The 23,787-nt window shown below is 41.8% G+C and overlaps 1 protein-coding gene across 25 annotated transcripts in view; it reads right to left on the bottom strand.

Annotated features, from left to right (window-relative positions):
• FAM13A (family with sequence similarity 13 member A) overlaps window positions 1-23,787 on the bottom strand; it is a 207,411-nt gene that overhangs the window by 17,272 nt on the left and 166,352 nt on the right. For 21 of the 25 annotated variants that reach the window (XM_065597492.1, XM_065597497.1, XM_065597496.1 and 18 more), the window contains 7 exons: window positions 23,123-23,165; window positions 16,574-16,724; window positions 6,968-7,181; window positions 5,182-5,320; window positions 4,093-4,174; window positions 3,745-3,965; window positions 2,421-2,504 (listed from right to left, as the gene is read on the bottom strand). In XM_065597492.1, the coding sequence (XP_065453564.1) occupies window positions 2,421-2,504; window positions 3,745-3,965; window positions 4,093-4,174; window positions 5,182-5,320; window positions 6,968-7,181; window positions 16,574-16,724; window positions 23,123-23,165 (934 nt within the window). The remainder of the gene's footprint in view (window positions 1-2,420; window positions 2,505-3,744; window positions 3,966-4,092; window positions 4,175-5,181; window positions 5,321-6,967; window positions 7,182-16,573; window positions 16,725-23,122; window positions 23,166-23,787) is intronic. The other 4 variants (XM_065597487.1, XM_065597491.1, XM_065597503.1 and 1 more) reach the window with 1 other exon arrangement.

Genomic DNA, 23,787 nt, shown 5'->3' with positions numbered 1-23,787 from the left:
AACATGAAAAGGTGCCTGTTGAGGCAAAGAACCGAACCGTCAGTTAATGGCACTTCAAAGAGGATAAACTCCCATGTTTTGTAAAAAAAAATAAAAATAAATATAAGGTTTGGACTGGGAAAAAGAATCCCTAAGTGCGCAGAGGAAATGGAGGCTCCTTACCCGTCACCAGAGGTTCTTCAAGATGTGTGGTCCCTATCTGTATATCTGAATATTTTCATCATTAATTTAGATAATGGCATAGAGAGTACACTTATAACGTTTGTGGCTGATACCAAGCTGGGAGGGGTTGCAAGTGCTTTGGAGGATAGGATTAAAATTCAAAATGATCTGCACAAACTGGAGAAATGGTCTGAAGTAAATAGATGACATTCAATAAGGACAAATATAAAGTACTCCACTTCGGAAGGAACAATCAGTTGCACACATACAAAATGGGAAATGACTGCCTAGGAAGGAGTCTTGCGAAAAGGATCTGGGCATTATAGTGGATCACAAGCTAAATACGAGTCAACTGTGTAACACTGTTGCAAAAAAAAAAAAAAAAGAAGCAAACATAGTTCTGGGATGTATTAACAGGAGTGTTGTAAGCAAGACACGAGAAGTAATTCTACTCTGCACTGATTAGGCCTCAACTAGAGTATTGTGTCCAGTTCTGGGTGTCACATTTCAGGAAAGATGTGGACAAACTGGAGAAAATCCAGAGAAGAGCAACAAAAATGATTAAAAGTCTAGAAAACATGACCTATGAAGGAAGATTGAACGAATTGCGTTTGTTTAGTCTGGAAAAGAGAAGACAGAAGGGACATGATAACAGTTTTCAAGAACATAAAAGGTTGTTACATGGAGGAGGGAGAAAAATTTTTCTTCTTAACCACTGAGGATTAATGGCTTAAATTGCAGCAAAGGCAGTTTAGGTAGAACATTAGGAAAAACTTCCTGTCAGGGTGGTTAAGCACTGGAATAAATTGCTTAGGGAGGTTGTGGAATCTCGCTCAAAGGAGATTTGTAAGAGGAGATTAGCTAAACACCTGCCAGGGATGGTCTAGATAATACTTAGTCCCGCCCTGAGTGTAGGGGACTGGACTACATGACCTCTCGAGGTCCCTTCCAATCTTATGATTCTATGAAAAAGCAGTTAGCATAACGGAGCCTTTGGTCGAAATTTCAGGCCCACGCCATGTGGCAAACAGCAGCTAATGAAGAACAGACCATTTCTTGCTTCGTTAGAGTGGCTCCAGGAATTCTGCAAAAATAGACTCTGGTTTAACTATAGCTGGTCAGCCTCTACCTCTGCAGGCTCATCTGACACCGGTGCAGACCCAGTTACACAATAAATCTGAGCTCCACCGATTTTTGTTGTTTAGTTAAAAAAAAAAAAAATTAAGTGGCCCAACTGTTCACATTATCCTAGATCTCTCAGTACTTTTCCACTGCAGCAATGCCAGTAGCTGGAAACAGGAAAGCTGGTCTGCTGCAGCCTCCCTTCCTACTAGGTTCAGTTTTGCTAGGTTGTAAAAGTAGCTTATTTAAAAAAATTAAGAAGCAGTTATGCTAATAAAAAACAAAGAAAAATATATTATGACAACAGGCCAGATTCTGCCCTCACACTGGTTTTACCTGGATGTACATTCATTAACTTCATTGGGGGATTACCCCTGATTTACATCCCTTTGAGAGCAGAATCCGGACTCTGAGAGGAGACAGGAAAGACAAATCACTTTCCTGGAATGGTTTGTTGCTGTGCCTTACACAGTAATAGAAGTCTGTTACCTAGATGGCTGAGTGCAGGCAGTAAAAATCATGTGGCCTTTGGGCAGCCATGGAGATGGTGTAGAGAGGGGGAAATTAAAGTCAATAATTTTAGAACAACCGGCTGAGAAGCAAATATTTCAGACGTGAGGGAAAAGAAGGGATCAGGGACTCCAAAGCATCAGCACACTGAAGGGGAGAGAGAATTTGCTAACTTGGCACCTTCGGATACATTGGCAGCAGAAGGCAGGCGAAGTGGAACTAGAAAACTTTAGCATTTACCAGAGGTATGAGCAGTTTATACAATTGTTACAACAGTCTCAGAAAGGTGACAAATGAATTTACTCTCTCTCATATTATCAATGTCACAAATGAGTTTCCCTTTACATCCAGCCAGCCTCTACCAGGGCAAGGCTCAGGGATACCAATCATAATTAAGAGCCTGTTGCTCTGATAGACACTAAACTTAGCAGTTAATACAGGGCTAAAAGCACTTCTCACCAGATGAGTGATTGCCCTGAGTAAAGGGGCTGGGACTGATTAACAAAATCATTGCGCTTTTCCCCCACCAGTGTGGGTGTTGGTGTACTTATAAGGTGGCGGGAGGTTAACTATGACAGGTGAAGACAATTCAAGCAACTATTTTACATGTGTGCTGCTGTACGTACCGGTCTTCCATGAATGCTTTCATAAGACAAGAGTGCTTTCTGAAGAGCCACTTTCTCAGCTGCTATCTCATCTCTAGTCATGTCCTATATAAAAGATGGAGGGAGGGGGAAGAGAAAAAAAGTCACTTTTCTGCACTCAGAGAACACTGAGCTTTAGCCTTATTTGCATTCATACTGTACTTTGAAAGAATAAGCCACATTATTTTGCAATAAAGATTGCAATACTTGCCACTACTTCCCCGAATCCCTTATCCTGTGATGCACTTTAAGGAACTGTTACCATAAGGGGCCCATGTTATGTGTTATGGAAACAAATCACAGCTAAATGACATTTAGATTTCAGGGGTAAGGGTTTGTGTGTTCATCAAGGGGATTCATTAGTTTTTACCGTGCTTTGAAAATTTAAAGTGCTATATAATTGTTAACATTTATTATTTATTTTGATGTAAGAGGACATATCAGTGTAAGTCTTTCATGAGACACTTGTCCTTCGAATCAAACCCCAGACATTCTTTTGTCCCATCACTGCACCCAATATTACAGTAGCACCCCACAGAACAAGCACTTTTGAAATCTCTCAACTTGCAGCTTTTTGTCCTGCAAATCCAAACCAATGAGAGAATTCTGTCTGCACCTTTTCAAAAAACAGTCATCAAGGATTACATTTTTGTTTTTCAGAAAAAGGTTTTGCTTAGTTGACATGTCAGCGAACTCAAGGCCTTAATGTACAAGGCTATCAGCATTTCAGGAACTAGCTACATCAGACCGAGAAAATCACCCTCAGAGACAACCATGTAGCTAACAGGGCCAGATATGAAACTCTTAAGAGTGGAGATAAAGTGCCCTCAGACAAGGGTGATCAACTTTGAATGAGCTAGCAGGAAAGATAAGACTAAGCCAAAGCATGCCCATCTTCAGAAAGTGCGAAAAGACCCATGTGATTTGCCTAAGCCTTCCCGTCATAACAGAAGATAGGGAAACCCAAACATGAGAAGGGGGAACCCAGAAACAAAAGCACATCAAACACTTCTTGGAACCTGGGAGAGGCAAAGAACAAAATCCATTATGAAATTCAATGTGGATAGTTCTTTGAGAATCGAAATGATCAATTCCGTACTTCAACCCTCTGGTGAGAGATGCCACAGAAAAACCAGAGAAAGAGAACGGAAGACTAAGTAAGACCAATGTAGTATCATAATTAAAGATTATTTGACAAAAATTGATGTTACAGTGCTCCAGTGAAAAGTAAAACTACTTTAAAAGCTGTGCATTACAGGACTGTATTTGAAGTCCTGACATCCAACCTGACCTGCATTCACTGTACCTTAATGTCCTCCGGCCGGTTCGCCTCTGCTCGTTTTTCTTGCAGCTTCTTCTGGATGGAGTCTAAGGTCACCTCCACCGCAGGTTTTGCAGCTTTATCGGACAGATCTTGCTTCTTGTCATCTTCCTTCTCAAGCTGTGACCCGAAGCTCTTGGGGAGTGTGTTGCTCCGCTGGCGCATCACAGGAGCCAGATCCTCTTCCGATATCTTTAATTTTGACTCTAGATGGATTTTTTGGGATGGGGATGGAAAAACAGAATATTTTCAGTTACTGGATAAGAGATCCATGAAGCATTTCAAGATAGGTCAAAGTCAATCTAGGACATTTTCCTCCTGCCAGTTACTCACCTTTAAGCTGCTTCCGAAATTTTGCCAGTTCATTTGTCCATTTCAGCACCTCTGGGTTGGCTGCTTTGTCACTGTGGGAAGGCTAGAGGAAGAGAACAGAAATCCACAGTGAAATCATTCTGAAGAGAGCGGGGAGAGAACCTCAAACCGAGATCTGTATAAACAGGTTTACTGCCTACAGCAGAGGTTTGGCCATAGCAGAGGGAGCCAGGAACTTCTGCTTTCCAATCACAATTCTATTTATTAACTCCCTCTGTGGCTTGGGGCTACTTTCTTAAAACTTCCTTCCTCAGTTTCTCCCTCTGTAAAACATGGCTAACAACTCTCATGCAAGGGCGCTGGAAGGGTTAATTCATGTGTGTAAAGCACTCTGAAGGTGGAAAGTACGAGCTATTATATTGTAAAGGAGAAACACTGAATCATCACTGCCATCTGCAGCAACTGCCAACAAGGAAGGAGGGCGCTCTTCCTGTCTGGTGCCAGCTTTTCCTAACACAGACAAGACTGTTTCAGAACTAACCTTTTCCAGTTAAATCACTAGCAAATGTGGGTGTGTGTGAATCTATTCTCCCTTAGAAAGCTTCCTGTGCATCAGAAGAAAACATCAGCAGTGACTGGAGAACAGTTCACATGTGCTGCTCAGCTGCACTTTGCAAGGGTGCAGTAACCAGAGTCAAGGAGCGCATTCCCCATCCCTCCCGAGTACATGAGTACGCTGGAGTTACTGCTTTCCCCAGAGTGAGAGCCTCACTAAAACACGATGTGTATCCCAACGGTCAATAAATAAGAGGTTTAACTTAGCCATTCTCTGACACAGTTACCAGCTTTGGGCAGATTTACTAAACAGGTAATAAAAATCCTAACAGTTTCTTAGATTACTTCCTGCATGCCCTCCCAGCACCTAATGCTTTAGAAGGGAATTCACTTGGCGGTGCTAACACATGAATACGTGCTTTCCGTTGGTTGTGTGGCAGCTCCACCTCCCTCTGTTTCCAGGTACTCGGGCTGTATCTGAAAATCTCCCCTGAAGACCTTGTCAGCTTGGGCTCTATTAATTTGTTTACATATGCTCACTTGCGAAGAACTTACTCTGTATTTCCTCTCCTCCTCAAATCTGTCCTCAAACTTCCTGATCTTCTTCTTAAGCCCCTGAATCCTCCGGGTCAGCTGTGCAGGTGTCAGCTCCTCTCGGTCATCTTCACAAGATCCTAAAGAAGAACTCCGTCTCCTGTAGGGAGCACAGGATGCAGTCAGATCCTATGCAAGCAGCCAGCGTACATCTGCATGCACAGAGGGTCAATTACACCTGATTGTAAGTACACCTCTACCCCGATATAACGCGACCCGATATAAAACGAACTCGGATATAGCAGTGCTTGGGAGGTGGGTGGGGGCTGCACACTCCGGCGGATCAAAGCAAGTTCGATATAATGCAGTTTCACCTATAATGCGGTAAGATTTTTTGGATCCCGAGGACAGCGTTATATCGGGGTAGAGGTGTACATTCAACTCCCGTGGACATCATGAAGCCAAATTCAGGCGTGATGTAATTGATAGTTAAAGGGCTAGCATCCAGGAGCAGCGAGACCAAGAAATGGGGCGTTAGTCTCTTTGCATTGAAGGTGATTGAAGATTGAGGGTGAGTAGGTTGACCGTTTGCTGCGATTCAGAAGAAACTAAGCAGGGAATTTAGGAGAAAGCAGGCCCACCAACTTGCTCTCTAAAATGAGGTACAAGACCTGAAGATTAGCTGGCCAACTCCAGAGACGTGATGGAGAACTGGTAACTGGCCCTCCCTCCAGAAGCCAGGCTTCCTGCAAGGGAGGGGAGTTTGGGGAGGCTGAGAGGGAGGTGAGGGAATATACCCCCATTATTCATTGTCCAGAGTTTAAACATTTCCCAAAGAGCAGGAGCTCTAAATAAAAACACCTGAATGTCAATGATGAGCCACTCCTGCATCACTACTTCCAGGGTATTTTGTACTTCTGGAGTGGTTCAAGTTACTCCACCTTTAGCCCTCATGCTAAAACAAGCGTAACAACACCTGGGATGAGCTACAATTGGGCCCAAATGCATAGCCTGTGATGTGCTATTGTTCAGATTGAATTTAAAAATATAAATACATATATATGACGTGGAACTGGTATAAAAAGGGGGGCGGGGGAGTGTCTACATTTGTTTTGCCATTCTTTGCCAGAATTTCCACCAGATTTGTCATACTCCCAGGTCCGAATTATTTCCATTTAAAAAAAACCTCTGATCTCAGACCACATTTCAGCAGGGAGAAAGTTTTTACGGCCAAATTATAAATCCCTTAAAATATGTATTGACCAGTATGTAGGATATCACAACACAGTTTTCACCACGCCACTACCTGGGCAACCTCCTCCTCCTCATTAGCACTTCAAGTGCTTTTTATCAGAGGATGACCTCAAAGCCTTTTACACAGGAGGGTAAGTACCATTATTCCCATGTCATAGATGAAGAAACCTGGGGCACACAAAGTTAAGTGACTTTTCCAAAGCAACACAGAGAGTCAATGGCAGAGCTGGGAATCCTATCAGGCACCCACTACATCGTATTGCCTCTCTGTAATGACAGACACACTGCAGCAAGATGCGACGGCCTCCTTATTGTGACAGAAGTATCCTGGGTACCCAGGCACGAACCTGGAAGCCACCACTAGAAATCATTGCAATAGCAAGTGAGGAGGCTTCTGTTGGTGGGGATCACCAGCCCCACCCACACAGCGGGTTACATGGCATTATCTTGCTAAACGAGATGCTGCTCATTACTACGCTGCAGTCCTTTGCTACTGTGCAGCGCTGGGAGCAAAGCCAGCAGCTCAGATGGCCGCTGTGAAACCACCACCTACCTCATGAATGAATGGGAGTCAGGAGGGGAGGGAGGCACTTCTGTATCGTCCAGGTACTGCTGGCTTTGCCCATAGGCATAGAAACGAGGGGACAGCATTGGATCGCTGTCCTCATCCAGAAGCTGCCGAATTAGACATCCGGCCTGTGGGGACAGGTGAGCTTCGTCGGAGTCTAAGCCATCTCGTTCCCTGGAGGACAAAGCTGGGACGGGCTCTGGAAATCAATTGAAACCACTCAATGAAAATGAGCTTTAATTTCCCTTATTCTAAATGCATTCAATGATCACCACAGACATGGGCCAGTTTTTAAACCCATATTTGTCTCAACTTTCCCCCTCCTTTAGAGAGAGGGCCTGATTCTTCACTGGCTGGCACCCGTGGTCACCCTTTACTTGTGTGCAAAGCGAGTGCAGGAGGAGTGTGAAATGCTACCAGATTGGAATGGGAGCATGCTGCACAGGTGCATATGACTACAAAAGGTGCCAGGCAGGGGAGAATTAAGCCCTAAATCTGGTCAGTCATCACTGCTCATTGATTCCAATAGACACTAAACCTGACAGCACCTTCCCCCTTTGCTGTCCAAACCTTTGGGGCAGGAACTGAACAGACTTGAATATAGTCAGGTATAAAGGAGGTAACTCAGGGCGGCAGAACAGTACATGCAGGAGGAATCAATTGATTCACAAAATGTGCAAATGCCATAAATGATTAACAAGGTGATCCCAATGTTGTAAGCCCCCCTCATCCTTCCCCACCTTATCCCCTCCCTGCTTTATGATAGCCCATGATGCAGTGATTGGGGGTAACAGTTGACTTTTATCTCATGGGAGCATAGTTCAGATCTTACTATTTTGTTCTGTGGTGTGCCTCGCCTACTACAGCTGTAAAAGTGTTAACAACAATAAATCATCCGGGCTCAATCATTCTCACGTTAAAACAAACAAACAAAAAACGACGACACCTGGAGCTACCCAGTCTCTCTCACACTAGCACTGCTAATAAATCTCCCATCCACGGGTTGAATTAATCGGCTGACGGTAAAAGTAACCATCTCGGAAGACTGGGGGTGTGAGAAAGGGAAATCTGTTTTGGGAATGCCGATTAGCATACTGGAACAAACCGAAAAAAATCATTTCAATCCCGTGATCACTCTGTCCAGATGCCATAAGGGGTCTAACATTCTCTGTTCAGATAGTTTACTAAGCTGGTTTGCATGCTCCTACTTAGCACCACAGGATTAGACGATCTAAGAGTTGTGCTTTGAACATGCAATTCTAACGAGAAGTTCTGAAGTCAAATAAAAAAGTTAGAAAAAACATCAAATAGTGGGTGATGAATCATTGGAAAGGGCCTTAAAACAGCTATAGAATCACCTGCTTCCTGCGGATACAGGCTCTGATCCTGATCTTATACCAATGAGAGAGATCAGGCCTTTTTATTTTGTAAATTTTGAAAAACGTTGCACTTCCATTTACTGCATAAAGTTACATTTCCGTGTTCCTAGCCTCTTGTAAAACCAGTGTGTGGCCCAATAGGTTTAAGGTACTCCACTGTCCTCTGCATTACTGAATTCAGTATCAACTGGGGTGTAAAGCATTTTACATTATTTATGCATCAAAGGCTAGATGTAGCCTCACTGGCGTGGGAGTGTAAATTGCACCCCTCTGCCTCAAAGACGGATGCTGTTCCCAGAAAGTTAAGTCACTCCTGAAGGAATGGTAGGTGGTATTCGCACAATGGCCCTTTTCTAGGGTTCTGAGATGGAAAAGGCAAACCTTCACTTGTGGCCAGACTCCAGAAAAGCCCAAAAGGACCCCACTTGCAGGGAAGATGCACTGATTCGGCTGTGATGGATGTGTAATTTTTTTTAAACCACAACACATGTGTACATCATGTTACCACTAGTTTTTTTATATATATATCTATATATATAGGGCCCTCTTAAATTAATCTCTGTGAAAAATGCGTCACAGACCGTGAAATCTGGTCTTTTGGCTATTTTTACCCTATACTGTACAGATTTCACGGGGGAGACCAGCGTTTCTCAAACTGGGGGTCCCAACCCAAAAGAGGGTTGTTGGGGGAGTCGCAAGGTTACTGTAGGGGGTTGCCACCCTCACGTCTATGCTGCCTTCAGAGCTGGGTGGCCAGAGAGCAGTGGCTGCTGGCCAGGTGCCCAGTTCTGAAGGCAGCGCCCCACCCCGCAGCAGCACAGAAGTAATGGTTGCAATACCATACCATGCCACTCTTACTTCTGTGTTGCTGCCTTCAGAATTGGGTCAGGATCCCTACAGTTACAACACCATGAACTTTCAGATTTAAATATCTGAAATCATGAAATTTACTATTTTTAAAATCCCATGACCGTGAAATTAACCAAAATGGACCCTGAATTTGGTAGGGCCCTATATATATATATGTAAACTTCAGTTCCCTTGCATAATCTCTACAGCAAATGTTTTCTAAATTGCCTTATCCTGAAGGAACCCAATAATAAAGAGAGAAAATACAGAGGCTTAAGGTTAAAAAATAAACCCACAATCTACAAGCCCTTGAATCAAACTTTGATGATTCGGAGCCATACACATTCCAGAATCCAACTATTTCCCTGAATTTTATCACAGCCCAATGTTTTCAGAAAGGTCTTTTGAGACCCTGTGGTAGTGAAATGTGGAAACTAATACCCAGTGTAAAAGAGGCATCCTTTGATTCCCCACCCTCACTGGTCAAGTTATTCTCATATAATTCTTCCAGCGATCCCTCTTCCCAACATGGAGAATTAACAGCTTTAGAGTAGGACTTTCTAAAATAAGAAGTATTTGGGTGATTTACAGTCAGTGGGATTAGCATTATGCCTTGCTGGGATTTAGAAGGGAAAAAATGAGGGCAAAAAGGAATGCATATAGTAGTAAACAAACTCAGCTACTACCAAACCTGTGAACAAAGATGTATGTGACTTTGTCCTGAGGTAGATTTACATTCCAGATATCAGGTACCATAAAAAGTATCATAATGACTCAAGAGGGCTCTGAGATAAGCGGTTTTACAGTCAGCAGTGACTGAGGCATGTGCAGTACCACTATTAATTTCAAATACAGATGAAAAGCTGAAATGGACATTCTAAAGGAGAATGGTCAGAAAGGGGGAGAAGAAGGAAGTCCTAAAAGGAAAGAAAGTTTGAAACTTGGATGGAACAAATGGCAGCTACAGAAAACTGACTATTTCCCACTTTCATTCCTCGAGGTCTTGACTCTTTGGGTTAGTTGTTCCATTTGCGGTATATAACATTCAGAAAAAATTAGATCAGGAGGTCAAAATGGCTAACAAAGCCTGAACAGAAACGGAACAAGTAGCAAAGGAACACGTGATCTGCTGTATGGAATCAGATCAATGAATGGTCCAACTGGTCCAGTATCTCATTTCCCATAGTGGTTAGTGTCAAATGCTCCTTGTCATGCACAATTATAGAATAACTGACCCAAAGGGGAAGGTTCCTCCTAGTCCCTCTCAATTAGTGGTTGGCTTATGGCCTGAAGCATGAGGATTTGTATCATTTATGTGTTTATCTTACCTAATGTAACACTCTCATAATGGAAGCTCTCATTACCTATATAAACAACTAAGACATTACGAATCCTGCTAAGTTCTTGGACTGTATAAGTTCCACAGGTTATTTATGTGTTGTGTTAAAAATATTTTCTCTTATCACTTTTACATATACTTTCAGCTTTACTGAATGTCCCTTGTCCTTGTGTGAGTAAAAAGGTGAATAGGAGTGCTCTATCTATCTTCTCTAAGCCATTGATTAATTTGAATACCTTTATCATGTCTCCTCTTATTCACCTTCTCTCTCAACTAAACAGTGCCAGTCTTGTCAACCTCTCCTCCATAGGGGAGTCTCTCCATGCCTCTAACCAGCAACCAGAGCACTTCTATTTTAGGATATCTTTTTTCATTCTTCGTAATAAGGGACATGCATAAGGGAAGAAATTACTTAGAGATTGTGCACATGGGTGTAAATACTTCGGAGTGTCTATGTATGAACATTCTATTTGTTGGTTTGGAACTTCCATTTCAATTCCTTTAGCCTTGCCTCTTTCGAGTTTGTGTGGAAAAGGCAAACGTTAGTATTATGTTTGTAGTCTTCACTCTCCTCTTCAATACCGGTATAATATTACCTTTCATAGTCCCAAAACTAATCTGCCATTGAAGCTTTCAGCCACCAGTTGTGCTGCGTGCAACTCTGTAGGTGCACATATATATGTTACCATGTTACCGCTTTAATAAATGACCATAGGAAAGATAAGTGATGTTCTTCAGTTGACAATAGTAGTATTTTAATCAAGAGGTGTGGAGAACGCAGTGTAGTGGTCTCTAGGCTGAAGAAATGTATATGGTTATCTCAAGACCATCTGTTATCTTCTTACAGGGAATTGTTTATATTTTTATTTTGTTTACCCTCACAAAATTCATGTGGTCCTCTGCAGGACGAAACATCACCTAAGCATACTTAAAATACCTATGCACACAGATGCAAATGCAGTTGCGAAATGGATTCACACACTGAACAATGATATCTAAAGTGCTGTACCAGTATTTCTTAAAGGAGACAGATATCTGACCAAAACATGAAGGCTAGATTTTCAGACAGTGTAAACTGGTGAAGCGACTGAACTATACCAATTTTTATCAGCTGGGGTGCTGCCCTAAATTCCATTTGAAAACGCAGAAGAAAATGAAGGGAATTAAAATGATCTTTTAAAATTAATTAATACAATTTTAAAGTGTAACATACATACTAGTTTTATAATGAATGAAATGTGTTGTATCAGTAGAGAAGATAACTATTTTTATTTAAAAAAATATTCTTATACTGTGGCCTCTCTTGGTGTATCAAAATAATATATAGCCCCAATGAAGCATCACCACATCTTAGCTCAGGGATAAAAAAAAAATTCTATTAGAAAAGTCAAATTCAAAGTCAAACTATGCCTAATGTACCCATGTTTATATTTTGTTAACACAATAACGAATCATCATAATAAATGATGATAAAAATATAAGTACTATTTGTTGCAAGTAACTATATGGTGAGGAGAAATTACCAAATAGAGTAAAATTACATTTATTTCATTTCTGTTTATAACAGTGAGAAAATACAAGGCAATTTATCACCTTTAGATTGGTTACATTAAAAACAAGTCCCTTTAAATATGCTATTAATAACACTGTTGATTAACCAAATAATGAATTTTAAAAACTCAATTTACTAGTAATTATTTATGCCCTTTGTTGATCATTTTTTGTTCATTTTCAGGTTCTTAGTGGTGCAATGTTTCTGTTTTCAACACTGCAGGAGAATGTTTATTTGTTTAAAAATGCCTGTTTTCACTGCAATTAGAAAAATAAGGTGAACACACTGCTGTTGATTGTGGGTTTTGTAAAATATTTCTATTACAAAATCTGGTCTAAATTTTAGTTTATAGTGTTCTTTTAATACTCTGGTGCAAGATAAATAAAGGCAAAGTAGACAGCAAACTGGGGGACAGAATTTGGGTCATCCCAGCAATATTTCACTTTCTCATTGAAAAAAACATGACTAGCCTTAGGCAAGTGGGAACATTACACATCATTAGTTGTTCTCACTATCATTTTTTCATTGTGGTAAAGGGTGAGGGAGTAGGTTTGGGGCCCAAGCTAGTAAAGTTTTGTGGTAATTTTGCAAAGCAATGTTAGACTATGAAAGCAGCAGGGTGTCCCTTCCACTCCTGGCAGTTTGATCCACAACGACTAGATTAAAATCCTTTGTGGTGGGAGCGGTTCTGGAAATGCTCTGTTTTATTTGTTGCAGGCCTGCACAGACTCACTGACTTTGCAGGCTACCCTAGCAGTCACAAACAGCCCAGTACAGAACGCATTTACAGGCAGCAGAGATGAGCTGCAGGGCCAGTGCTGCTCTTTATGAAACGCATTTTATCTGTGCCTCACCTTAGCATTTGATGCAGAAACAGCCCAGTTCACCCACTGCGTGCTCTGAGAATAAAACCCGCTCAATTTGTGTCAACTGAAGGTATCCTATAAAATCATGGCATCTCTGCAGAGCAATAGCTGCTTTTTTCAATGCCTATGGGCATCACAGTGAAATTCATTCTGGTGCAAGGGGCCGGTGCAAGACCCTCCATGCTCTAAGCCCTGAAGGGGCTGCACCAGAGTGCTTGTGCACACCCTATGTAGCACAAGACTGGTCTGTGTGCCAACTATGTGGGGATGGTCCAGGGAGGGCCCACATCAGGAGCTGCAGATTGATTTTATGCAGATCCACTGGCTCCAGCCCTTGAGAGTTTGCAGCTGCTACTCTAGCTGAATGGTAGCCCTTGTGTGTATATGGGGTGGGGTGGGGAGGATTACACCTCTCCAAACTCCTCCTGCACAGGACCCAAATAGTCAGTCTTTATGCAGACAGAACAAATGTCACCCCATGTGGGGATGACCATTCTGTGTGTGAGGGCCTGTCCATAGAGAAAGCTAATCAGCAACAACTGCACATGTAGACTAGCCCCAAATCTGACTTCATTCTAGCTGCCAACAAGTGGGCCACCTCTGTAGACCGCTTAGATCAGAGCAAGGAGCACAGAGGGGAAGGGGTGTGTGTGTGTCACAGAGCTATCCATGCATTCTGAAGTCACAGCGGTCCCAAAGATAAACATTTCTAACCTGATGCTGATCTCAGGTGGGCTGGATAATTGCTACTTTGTGTCTCCACCCCCCAAAAATACTCAGTGATAACAGTCACAGTTCTAGTGAAGTGCCTCGAAGAATGCCCCGAGGGAGAGAGAGAGACTAATTTGCGTTAAGACATTGTGGTTTAAATATGATGAGATTTAGTCTGTGTGTGTAAAGGTAAGAGAACAGTAGCCATTCCCTACACAAGACTATCTTGTAGAACTGTTTTCATATCTGCTTCCCCTCAGACCTTTCCTAAGAATTTTAATTGGAGGCTGGGATACCTGGAGATGAAGGGAACCTCAGCTACTGAATTTGTGTTGACAAGCCAATTATGAGCCGCTCCACCAGAAACCTAGTGTTCTGTGGCTTCTGAATACCTAACAGTGTATACAATCAGGAGTACACAATGCTAGAATTTCACAGGCAGTCCAAACCACAACCTGAGCTGCTTTCCTAAGCCTGGCCATTTCATTGATTTTAAGGGCAGATTCTGAGCTCAGTTACACCAGAACTGAATAGAACACAAAGATAAACACTGTTATTATATTTGAATTTGGAAGATTTTGCTGTTTACCATGGAAGTGAGCAGAGCTGCAGTGCCAATTCAGAGGAAGAGAGAGGACATGCAGGCATGTACACTGCCACGTGGGTCAGACAGCCCAGATCATAAGAATAGGGGCCAGACTGTGAACCCCTTACTCATATTTGTGAGCAGTGACTTACAAGTCATCTCACAGACAAAATCTGGCTCTAGATGTGGAAATTATGTCTGAGTTTGGGCTAGCATCTTCCTCTTTTTAGCCACTGCCAGACTGATTACACGTTCATAGCTGAAATGGGTTCAAAGTTTCCTGTTCACCAAGACACAGAAGCCACCATTTTCCTGCACTCATACTGCAACTACAAAATGGTGACATTTGGAGACAACTGACCTATGTCTCACCTGCTCTGGCTGTCCCTTTTGCCAAACTCCTCTTCCATTACATATGTGTTTTAAACAGGAAGGAGGAAGAAAAACAGTCTGAAAGAAGTGCTTTAAAAAAATATATACACCCCCCCCCCCACACACACACACCTTTCATTTTCATGAAAATGGTCCAGAGTCCCTGTGCAAGTCAGAGCATCTCCAGAAAAGTTCTTTGCATCGGAACTAAAGCTTGTATCACGAGGTGGGACAGTTTCTGGGGGCCAAGCTTACCAGTCTATTCTCCCCTTGAGGCATACATATGACTCCGTTAATGTCAATGGGAGTTATGCGCAGGCATCAAGGAAAGAAAATAATCTTTATTTCAAAAGGTTCAAGTGACAGCAGAATACACAGGGGAGATTCTTGCCTCTGTCACCTTTAAAAACACAAAAACTCCTATGCTTGTCCAAACCCTTCAGGTTATGGCTAATTAGAATCCCAATAAAATATAATGAATCAGAGGTCTCTGGGGAGACTTCCTTGCAGTACGTGCTGCCCTTTAATCAGATGTGTTGTACATGATGATATCATCTAGGGAATTCCCAGGCTGGAGGTGGGGGTGGAGAAATTCAATGCCACTGAAGGTAGCTGGTGGCCTGACTTTGAATCAGGAGCACCCACTGCTACTGGTTTGGTCTGCCCAGCCCCACACTGTCATCACTAGTCCCTCCTACATGGAAAGCAGAAGACATGTGTCACGTAGGCTGTGGAACCAGGAACAAAGAACCTGGCCATTGTCAACATGCTGCACTGCTCACAGTTTTGTTTTTCAGAGGAGCAGATGCCTGTTACACGCTTGTCTGTCTGTCTGTCTCTCTTTTTAAACACTCTTTTTCTATACCAAGAGCCCCTCCCAATCCACACCTGCCAAGTTTCAGGACTAACAACAAAAGCACACTCACTCGCACACTGAAGAAAGGGATATAGACAGGAATCATAATTGATCTGATCCAAAAAGATGCTGAGCGTCTTCAACTCCTCTTGATGTCAGTGGCAGTGGAGTTGCTCAGCATCTCTCAGGATTGGGCCCAAAATGTGTAATTCAACAAATATGCATTAAAAAAAGAGTTATTTTTCTTAGCAATGTGGCCCCTTAGCATCACTGGGATAGACCAGAATGCCTGGCCATTTTGCTGACAGTGCTAATTATAGTAGGTGGCTCCCCTCCCCACAAACATGCAGTGTATATGGTGTAAATTACTCAGGAGTACGATTTCAGTGTTTATTTACATGCAATGTAAACAATAAACAAACAACTCCTGCATTAATCTCTGCAAAGTGCTATACTGAAAAGATCATTGAGTGCATCTGACTATAGGTAACTCATTAACGAAGTCAGTGCAAAAAAACCTCCGGAAAATTGAACTAAGACACAGGATTACGATATGTGAACTGCAAACAACTTAACATCACTTTTTTACCTGGTGAATAGAATTCTACATGGAGTATAACACAGACTAGGGAAGCACTGTCCCTAAGGACCAGTAAAGGACAGGAAATAGAACAGTCTTTCTTGAATCCTGATTTTCAGATCTATGTAGGATGGGAGTGGGAAGGGGTAGCACAGGGAGAAAGCAGGATATTCTTTTCTGTCTATAAAATACTCAGTTTTGCTTAAGTAGGATCCAGCTCCTCACTAGCCTGGGCTGCAAAACACCATGAAAAGAATAATCCTTAATCAGAAAGGACGAATCATTGCAAGAAAGGAGCAAACCCATTCTCCCGCCTTTCCCTACGTTACAATCAGACTTGGCACCAATGCAATATTCCATTTCCAGTTTCTCCAGACTTCAGATCAAAATACATTTCCTGTTGTTTTTGGCCAGGCACTATAAGCCCAAAGATACGCCCACCCCACTCATGTTCCCCTCACTCTCTCTTTCTGTGTCACACCAGCAAGCACGCAACTGTACCTTCCCAGCTGTTGTCATCGCACAAGGCTGTCAAGTCCAGCCGAGGCACTTCTGAGACGAAGCTATCTTCCTGATCATCAGCGTCTTGTTTCCTCTGTAATTTGGTTTCGGGAATGCTCGGGTGCTCCTGAATCTTCATGTTCGAAATCTGCTATAATCCCAAACACACAGCAAAAAAAGAAGAAGAAAAAAAAAGTAATGTTCAGAGGGAGGTAAAAAATACCTATAGCTGCAGCAACAAGTGTGTTCCTTTAAGCTAAAGATCAAAAACAAACAGTCCACAATGTTTCCAGCTCAGAAACTAAATTCCCTGTTCAGTGACCCCGAAATGCTAATTGGTCACTCACACTGGCAAAAACATCCGTCCATCCGCTTTCCTTGAACTTTTCCTTGTTTAGAAAGCCACAAGGAGCTCCTGAGGCTGTTTGTCCAGACAACTGCATGCAGCTGAAAAAAGCCTCGAATCATTGACTGGGAAGAACAGGGATGGAAGGGGGAAGAAAGGGTGGGTGAGTTTCCTTAAAGAAGTGAAATTCTTTGGAACATCAACAAAAATGCCGCTGTTGTTGCTAAGGCTACAGTAGCAACATGGTGTCTTTTAGAAGCAGCTGTCGCTGCTCCTGAGGCAGCAGCAGCTCTGGAGAGCGAGAAGCGCAGGTCCCGTACACGAATGCTCTCATGCAGGCTGTGCAGGCTCAGATCAATTAGTGCCAGCTAAGCTGTGCTGGCTGCACATGCCCTGATTTCCTGTGGTTGTTTGCTAGCTGGGCGTGGGGAGAGCAGAACTATTTATGGAGGAGCTCTGGGCATTAAAAGCAATGTTGCGCAATTCTAAACGGCAGTAGGGTTTGGCATCGCAGCGGGAAGTAGTGCGGACCCTGGGAAAAAGCCAAAAAAATGCAGGGAAAGAGCAAGTACCCTTTTTTTTTTTTTTTAAAAGCACACAACCTGCTGTCAAGTAAGTGATCCATAATTTATATCTAGCAGGAAGCAACTGCTGCTTGCTTCACTATTATTCACCCACTGAATACTACATAGGCTGCGTGTTCATGCAGAAATCACTGCTATTCTCCCACTCCAGATACACTGCAACTGTGTGTGCATAACAGCATATATGCTGTGTGCACACACAGTGTATATCACCTTCTGATCTCCTGAATAGTTCTGTTACTATCAGACAAAGCAGAGGAGCTGTGCCTGAGGGCTGCTAACGCACAGGAATCTGAACAGTTTTGAATAATGATCTTCAGAACTACTCAGAATGGGGTGGCCAGAGAAAAGAGAAAGTAAAGCACGTATGTATGTATATACACCTATACAAACACAGAGCATTCAGAGTGGGCAGTAGTTATATATATATATATATATATATATATACATACACACACACACACACACACACACACACACACACATACATATACATATACACACACACAAGTGATAATATATACATAAACTGTTACATAATACTTGATTTCAATAAGCATAGTTTATTCGTAACTGATAGATCATAGTGAAGTAGGTAACTGACAAGCAGAATGTAAAAAACAAACAAAAAGCCCTTCTAGCAATCCAGAGAGTGATATAGAGTAGCACAAATGATGATACTGAGAGTTTGTGTCCCCAAAAAACTTGACTCTAAGGAGAATTGTCATTGTACAGACAGTGACACTGGATCCAGCCCACACTTCAAAGCTGCACAGAATGAGCTGTCGGAATTGACACTGCATACATGCGTGTCCCTCAATCACACACAAATTTTGTGTCCTACTTACAATATTCTAAGGCGTAACAATTTTACTGTATTCAGCAAAGCAATGAATATTCTACATTCAAGAAAATTGCTCAGAGAATATGCATGATAATTTTTTTTAAAAAATCATAACCTTGATGCTGAAGATCCTGGTATTTATAAATACTGCTATGTAATGCATTTGTATAACTTTACATTTTGTTTCTCTTTTCAGTAGGTTAGCTTTTTAAAACATTAGTTAACAAAAATAAGGCAATGCTAGCTGATATTACTATGAATTAGAAACTTAACTCTCCCTGTTTTACATTGCACCAAGGAAATACTCGACAGCACCAGAGTGTGTGTATCATGAGCACAAATGTCAGTTCACTACCCGATATCTTACAAGCTGCTTCCCACATGTGGACTTAAAATATTTCCTTACATTCAACAAAAGCATGTTTTGTTTTGTTTTTTTCTGAAGAGATTTAAATGATTACAGACTCCTATAACAACAGGATTCATGACAGGGCAGAAACAAACAGTGTTATCCACTCCCTAAAGGACAAACTGTACCATTTTATAATCTGCCCTCGTGTTGTCATCACACTAATTTAAGACTGAAAATCCCACAATGAGCTTTCAAAGTGATGTAATTAATAAAAGCATCTGAGGGGAAAAACATACTAAGTTTCTACAGCAACTAGAGTATACTAAACTATTTTCTTTAGCAGCTAACAGAACATTCAGGAATAAACGGACCATTTAGAAGGCAGCAACCAGAAAATGTAATTTACCTTATTACAGAATTAACTGTTTTCCCACAACAACCTTATAATTTCATGATTCATCATGACTCTGGATACATTATATCTGCAGCAGATATAAATGTATGTTCCAGATGGGTACATTTCACCGCACTGTAAATATTTCGATTGACATAGTAACTTAATGATATGTGTTTTCCTTTGAGTTCACTTAGTTGATTGCCATATCTGAAATCTATTTTTAAGCAAGAATCTGTCCTGTTATAACAATCAGTTACTCTCAGTTCTTGAGGGCATGGGTTACTTACTCACTCATGTAGCTCCTAATACTATGAATAAACCATTAGGCATTCTGAAGAATAACGGTGGCATAAACCCAAGAGAGACAAGAAGACAGATGTGCACTAGTGTAACCTAATGCATTTGAATTAACAATCTCAACCTACAGTTTCATGGATAGTTCACTATTTTAATGACAAAAATTTTCTTTTTGGTTGTCCGATGCAACTGGCTTCCAGCCTTTATGAAGCTGAGTTGGAAGTATAAATAGCAACAGAAAAAATGGGAAGCAGCATGCTTCAGGGGTCAATATATTACCATTCCTTACAAATCTAAAGAACTCTGTACTGATCTTACTAGCCTGAAGTCATGATATACCGTTGATACTAGTAACATTAACAACAACAAAAAAATCTTACAATGAGACACTTTGGATATGATTTTTAGAAACCATTCGCAGCTACATTTTTTAGGAACAAATATTGTGGTTGCAAATAATTGGGATTGCAATTGATGCCACCTAGAGTTTAACTACAAGACTAAATCAATAAATCAGGTAGGCTGATATTTACATGATTTATTTGTACCTGGCAAAACTGGAGCTGCAAAATAGAAGGTCAGGTTCTGATCCCTTTCAAAAAAATCATGTCCTTTATTGAGCTGTTCATTTTAGGGATGGAAGATTACATAGGGGTAAGCAGCATATTTCAACACCATAGTTGAAATGCTGGTACTAGCCAGATACAGATCTCTCTCATTCATGGTGCTTCATGGGTAAGACAACAACAAAGCAGAGGTAACCTTTTATGCTTATTTTAACTCTGCCTGGGGAATGATGATAGTGATTATTGTTTTGGTTGCAGTAAGTGTACAAGGTGCTGTCTAAACAGAAACAAAGTTGTGATTCTTATTCTGAAGTGTGTATGACAACGTGCTTAGCCATCTCAAAATGTTAGAAAGAAACAGAAATGTCTTGGAATTGAGTTCAGAAGTCTGTATTCTACTGAGAGCTGGAAGTGGATCCAAATCTCTTTTGCATGTTTTAAAGGGCTCTCTGACCCTCCCACTAACAAACTACTAGAACTGTGAAACATGGAACATCTTTCCAGAGCTGCAAGACACGATCCATTCTGTGGCTAACCCCCTGAATTATGCAAGTCTCACTGCATCTGGGGAATCATTTACAGCTCTGCATAAATATAAAAAACTAAAGATTTTAGTGATTTAACTGGGGAGAAAATAATACCACCCGACAGGACCCCTCTGTTAGTTCATCTGGCATTAAATTCCATTTATTTTACTCAACCCCTGACATGTTTCACGTGCTGCAGAGTTGAATACTGGAAATGCATTAACGGTATTATAAACATTGGCAGGTGGAAGCTAGAGGTTTTTGCAGTTGAAGCCCCCGCACCCATTTTTTTAAGACCTGGGGAGATCTGGGAAGCCCTTCTAGTTTGTGGAATGAGCACATCAGCTGGATGTCAATATGATCAGCAGTTAATATGCTGAAGAACAGATTGGCATCATTACATTTCAAAGTCAACACTGAAATGAATGGGAACAGTTTACATGCCTCTGAGAGCTACTGTTTCAGGGTGTTTGCAGACCCAGACAGACATCATTTACATTGGTTACATTCAGTTCCGGTTTGGAAAGCTTTCCTTTGCAACCGTAAGTGCTAGAAACTATTTTTTTTTAAATGAAAATTTAGATTCTGGAGCATGTTTCTACAGCAAAGGATGGACCCTAGCAAATTCCAACGCTTCAGGAGTGCAGAATACATGGGGCTCTACATGCCTGCATCCAGGGTCCAGTGCAAACCAAAAACTGTATGAGTAACAACCAATGCCTATTCAATTATCTCAACTTGCAAGCTCCTCATATCTTCTTCAAAATCCTTATATTGGAGCTGGTGTGGGTGGGTGGAAGGGTAAGTAAAAAAGTCTTTCACTTATTGTGAATGAGTTGTTTGTTACAAAAGGTATGTTTTAAGCTCCCCTAAGCAACAGGCTTACAAGGCACAAGGAATGTAAAACTACCGTGAAGGAATGCAACATTTTCTTGACCTTGTAATTCCTATATAATGCGATCTCAGGGTTAATGCTGCACTTTTCTTATTGAATTTTAAGTTCTTTATAAGGAGAAGTTCATTTTGAAACCATAATTTAATATTCCAGATTTTTTTAAAAATAAAATGAAACAAAACAAAACTAGTTTGAAATCCAAGGATCAGCTCGTAGAAGTTACTGTCCATACAGCAGGAGCTTGAAGACAGCAGCCTCTGCAGACCCCTGTGTCCTCTCCAACACAAAATGGAGAGGTTGCAGGCTCTACCCCTGTGCCCCCCATAAATGTGCTAGCCAGCCCAGCTGAGCCGACGTGGAGTGATCTGTACCTGGTGCAGGGCTCTCACAGATTGTTTCCCTCCCTGGAGCCCAGGGGGAACTGGGGACTAGACTGTGCATTTCTGAGTCACAAGGTGAACTCTGGACAAGCTGAGAGCTTGTGGCAAAGCTACAAATTGAGCCTTAAGGCAATGCCACCTCCCTTACTGAAAATACGGCCTGCATAACCTCTGTAGCAACGTGCCCTGACAGGGCCATGCTGAGCCAATGATTCATCATTTTCAGACAATCACTTCCGGTTCTCCCTACCCTTCCTGCTTCTGGAGAGTGACACTGCTGGAAATCAAAGGGTCTAACAACATCAACAAAAGAGCAGCAACTATTTTTAAACAGTGCAAAGAGATGGGTTTAAAAATATCAGCTGCAATACCCCTCTCAACCTCCAACCCGTCACGTGGAATACAGATAGCCCTTGTCCACAATAGCCTTTTCTTTTCCCAGTCCCTCTTAAAATCGCTCTCTGCCACTGGTGCAGCTCCACCAATGGTAGTAACTAAAGGGGCGCTGGTGCAGATAATTCTCCAGTGGCATTTTAACTGCTGTGCTGTCTAGACCTGCTGAGCAGTGCTAACTGAACCAGTGATTAAAATGCCGGCAGCCCTACTTACGCTGGCACTCCTTTTATGGCACTTACCAGCAGCGCTGCACTCGTCGTATTGCAACTTTAAGGGGAAAAAAGTCTTGTGCAGGCACAACCACAGGAAAAGAAACGTGGCATAAAAAGATGGCATGAATGCTTTTCAGGTCATAACTCCAATTAAACCATATCTAGCTGGCTTCTCAGGGTACGTTTCTTAGAATAGTTACAGAGTCACTGGCAAGAAGCCACGGTGAAAAATGATTAGCATAGGGCAGAAACAGACCCCTTCTAAATAAGCAATTCCCTCCCTCAAGTCACCATTCCCAAGAGAGAAAGGGGGAAAAAAATTAATTTGCATCAGACATGAAAATTTATCCACCAAGATTAGGAAACCACAATGGGAAGTCATATATAAAAGACCAAAATTATTTCAGAAAAAAACAGGAGAGACAAAGTTAATCTCAGTACACGGTGAACTAATCAGTCACATGCCCTGCTCACTAGGATCTTTATGGAACTCAATGTCAAACTGCTGACTTCAGTGACTTTTGTTTTTTTGATAAGTAGGGGTTACAGGGAAAGGAACAGATGTTAAGCCTCATTGTTCAATTATATCCAGGAGAAAAACAAAGCAAACTTCATTTTGGAAGTCAGGGCACTGCCTCAGAGTTACAACATTTCATTTGAAGCATTTACCTTCCTGACCAGCTAGTTCTATAAAATTCAACTTTGCTATTCGTTTTGCCCAGGACCAAATCTCAAAAATATGAAGATACCAACCTCTGAGTGCCTGAAAAACACATCGTCATTTTCATTTTCTTTGCTATTAAAAAAAAAAGGAAACAAAAATAAACCAGACTGTCTCATAGTGAAAGCAAACAAACTTTTGTACCCTCCACTTTTTATACTTTGGCTACCATTGCTAATACCATCTCTTTTAAAAGGGTTGGAGTGTGCTTGCTATTGCTTGTAAATACAGTAAATATGTGATACTCCGTGTCACAGCACTCTAAGCTACTATCCCATCCATTTTGCTTCCTCTTAGAAGCTATTTGTGGAAAATATAATATAATTAAATTCTGCTGCCGTTAATCCAAACAAATTCACATCTCCCAAGTACAGCGATGGAGTAAAATTCTCCTTACTCAAGCAAAGCTGAGTGATTGGGCTCTCTGGGGGAGGAAAATGAAGTGCAGAAAGGGGGGTTGGGCTTCCCAAACTTGGGGTCAGGGAGCTGGGCTAAAGTGCATCAGCTGCCCTTCTGCAGCAGTTGTCTTGGGGTGTGTGTTGGAGTTTACAGTACCCATGAAAACACAGATCCTGGGGCCCTTCTCCTTGCCTGCCCATCTCCCTACCCTCCATGCTATTCTGTGTGGCATGGGGGCCAAGCCCCTTTTTGGTATACAAGAGAGGGCCGAGGCCTTCCTGCAGAGCCTCTCTCCTCT

This window comes from Chrysemys picta, chromosome 5 (genome assembly GCF_011386835.1).
Source record: "Chrysemys picta bellii isolate R12L10 chromosome 5, ASM1138683v2, whole genome shotgun sequence".
Lineage (NCBI taxonomy): Eukaryota > Metazoa > Chordata > Testudines > Emydidae > Chrysemys > Chrysemys picta.
This window is presented reverse-complemented; position numbering and strand designations above follow the sequence as displayed.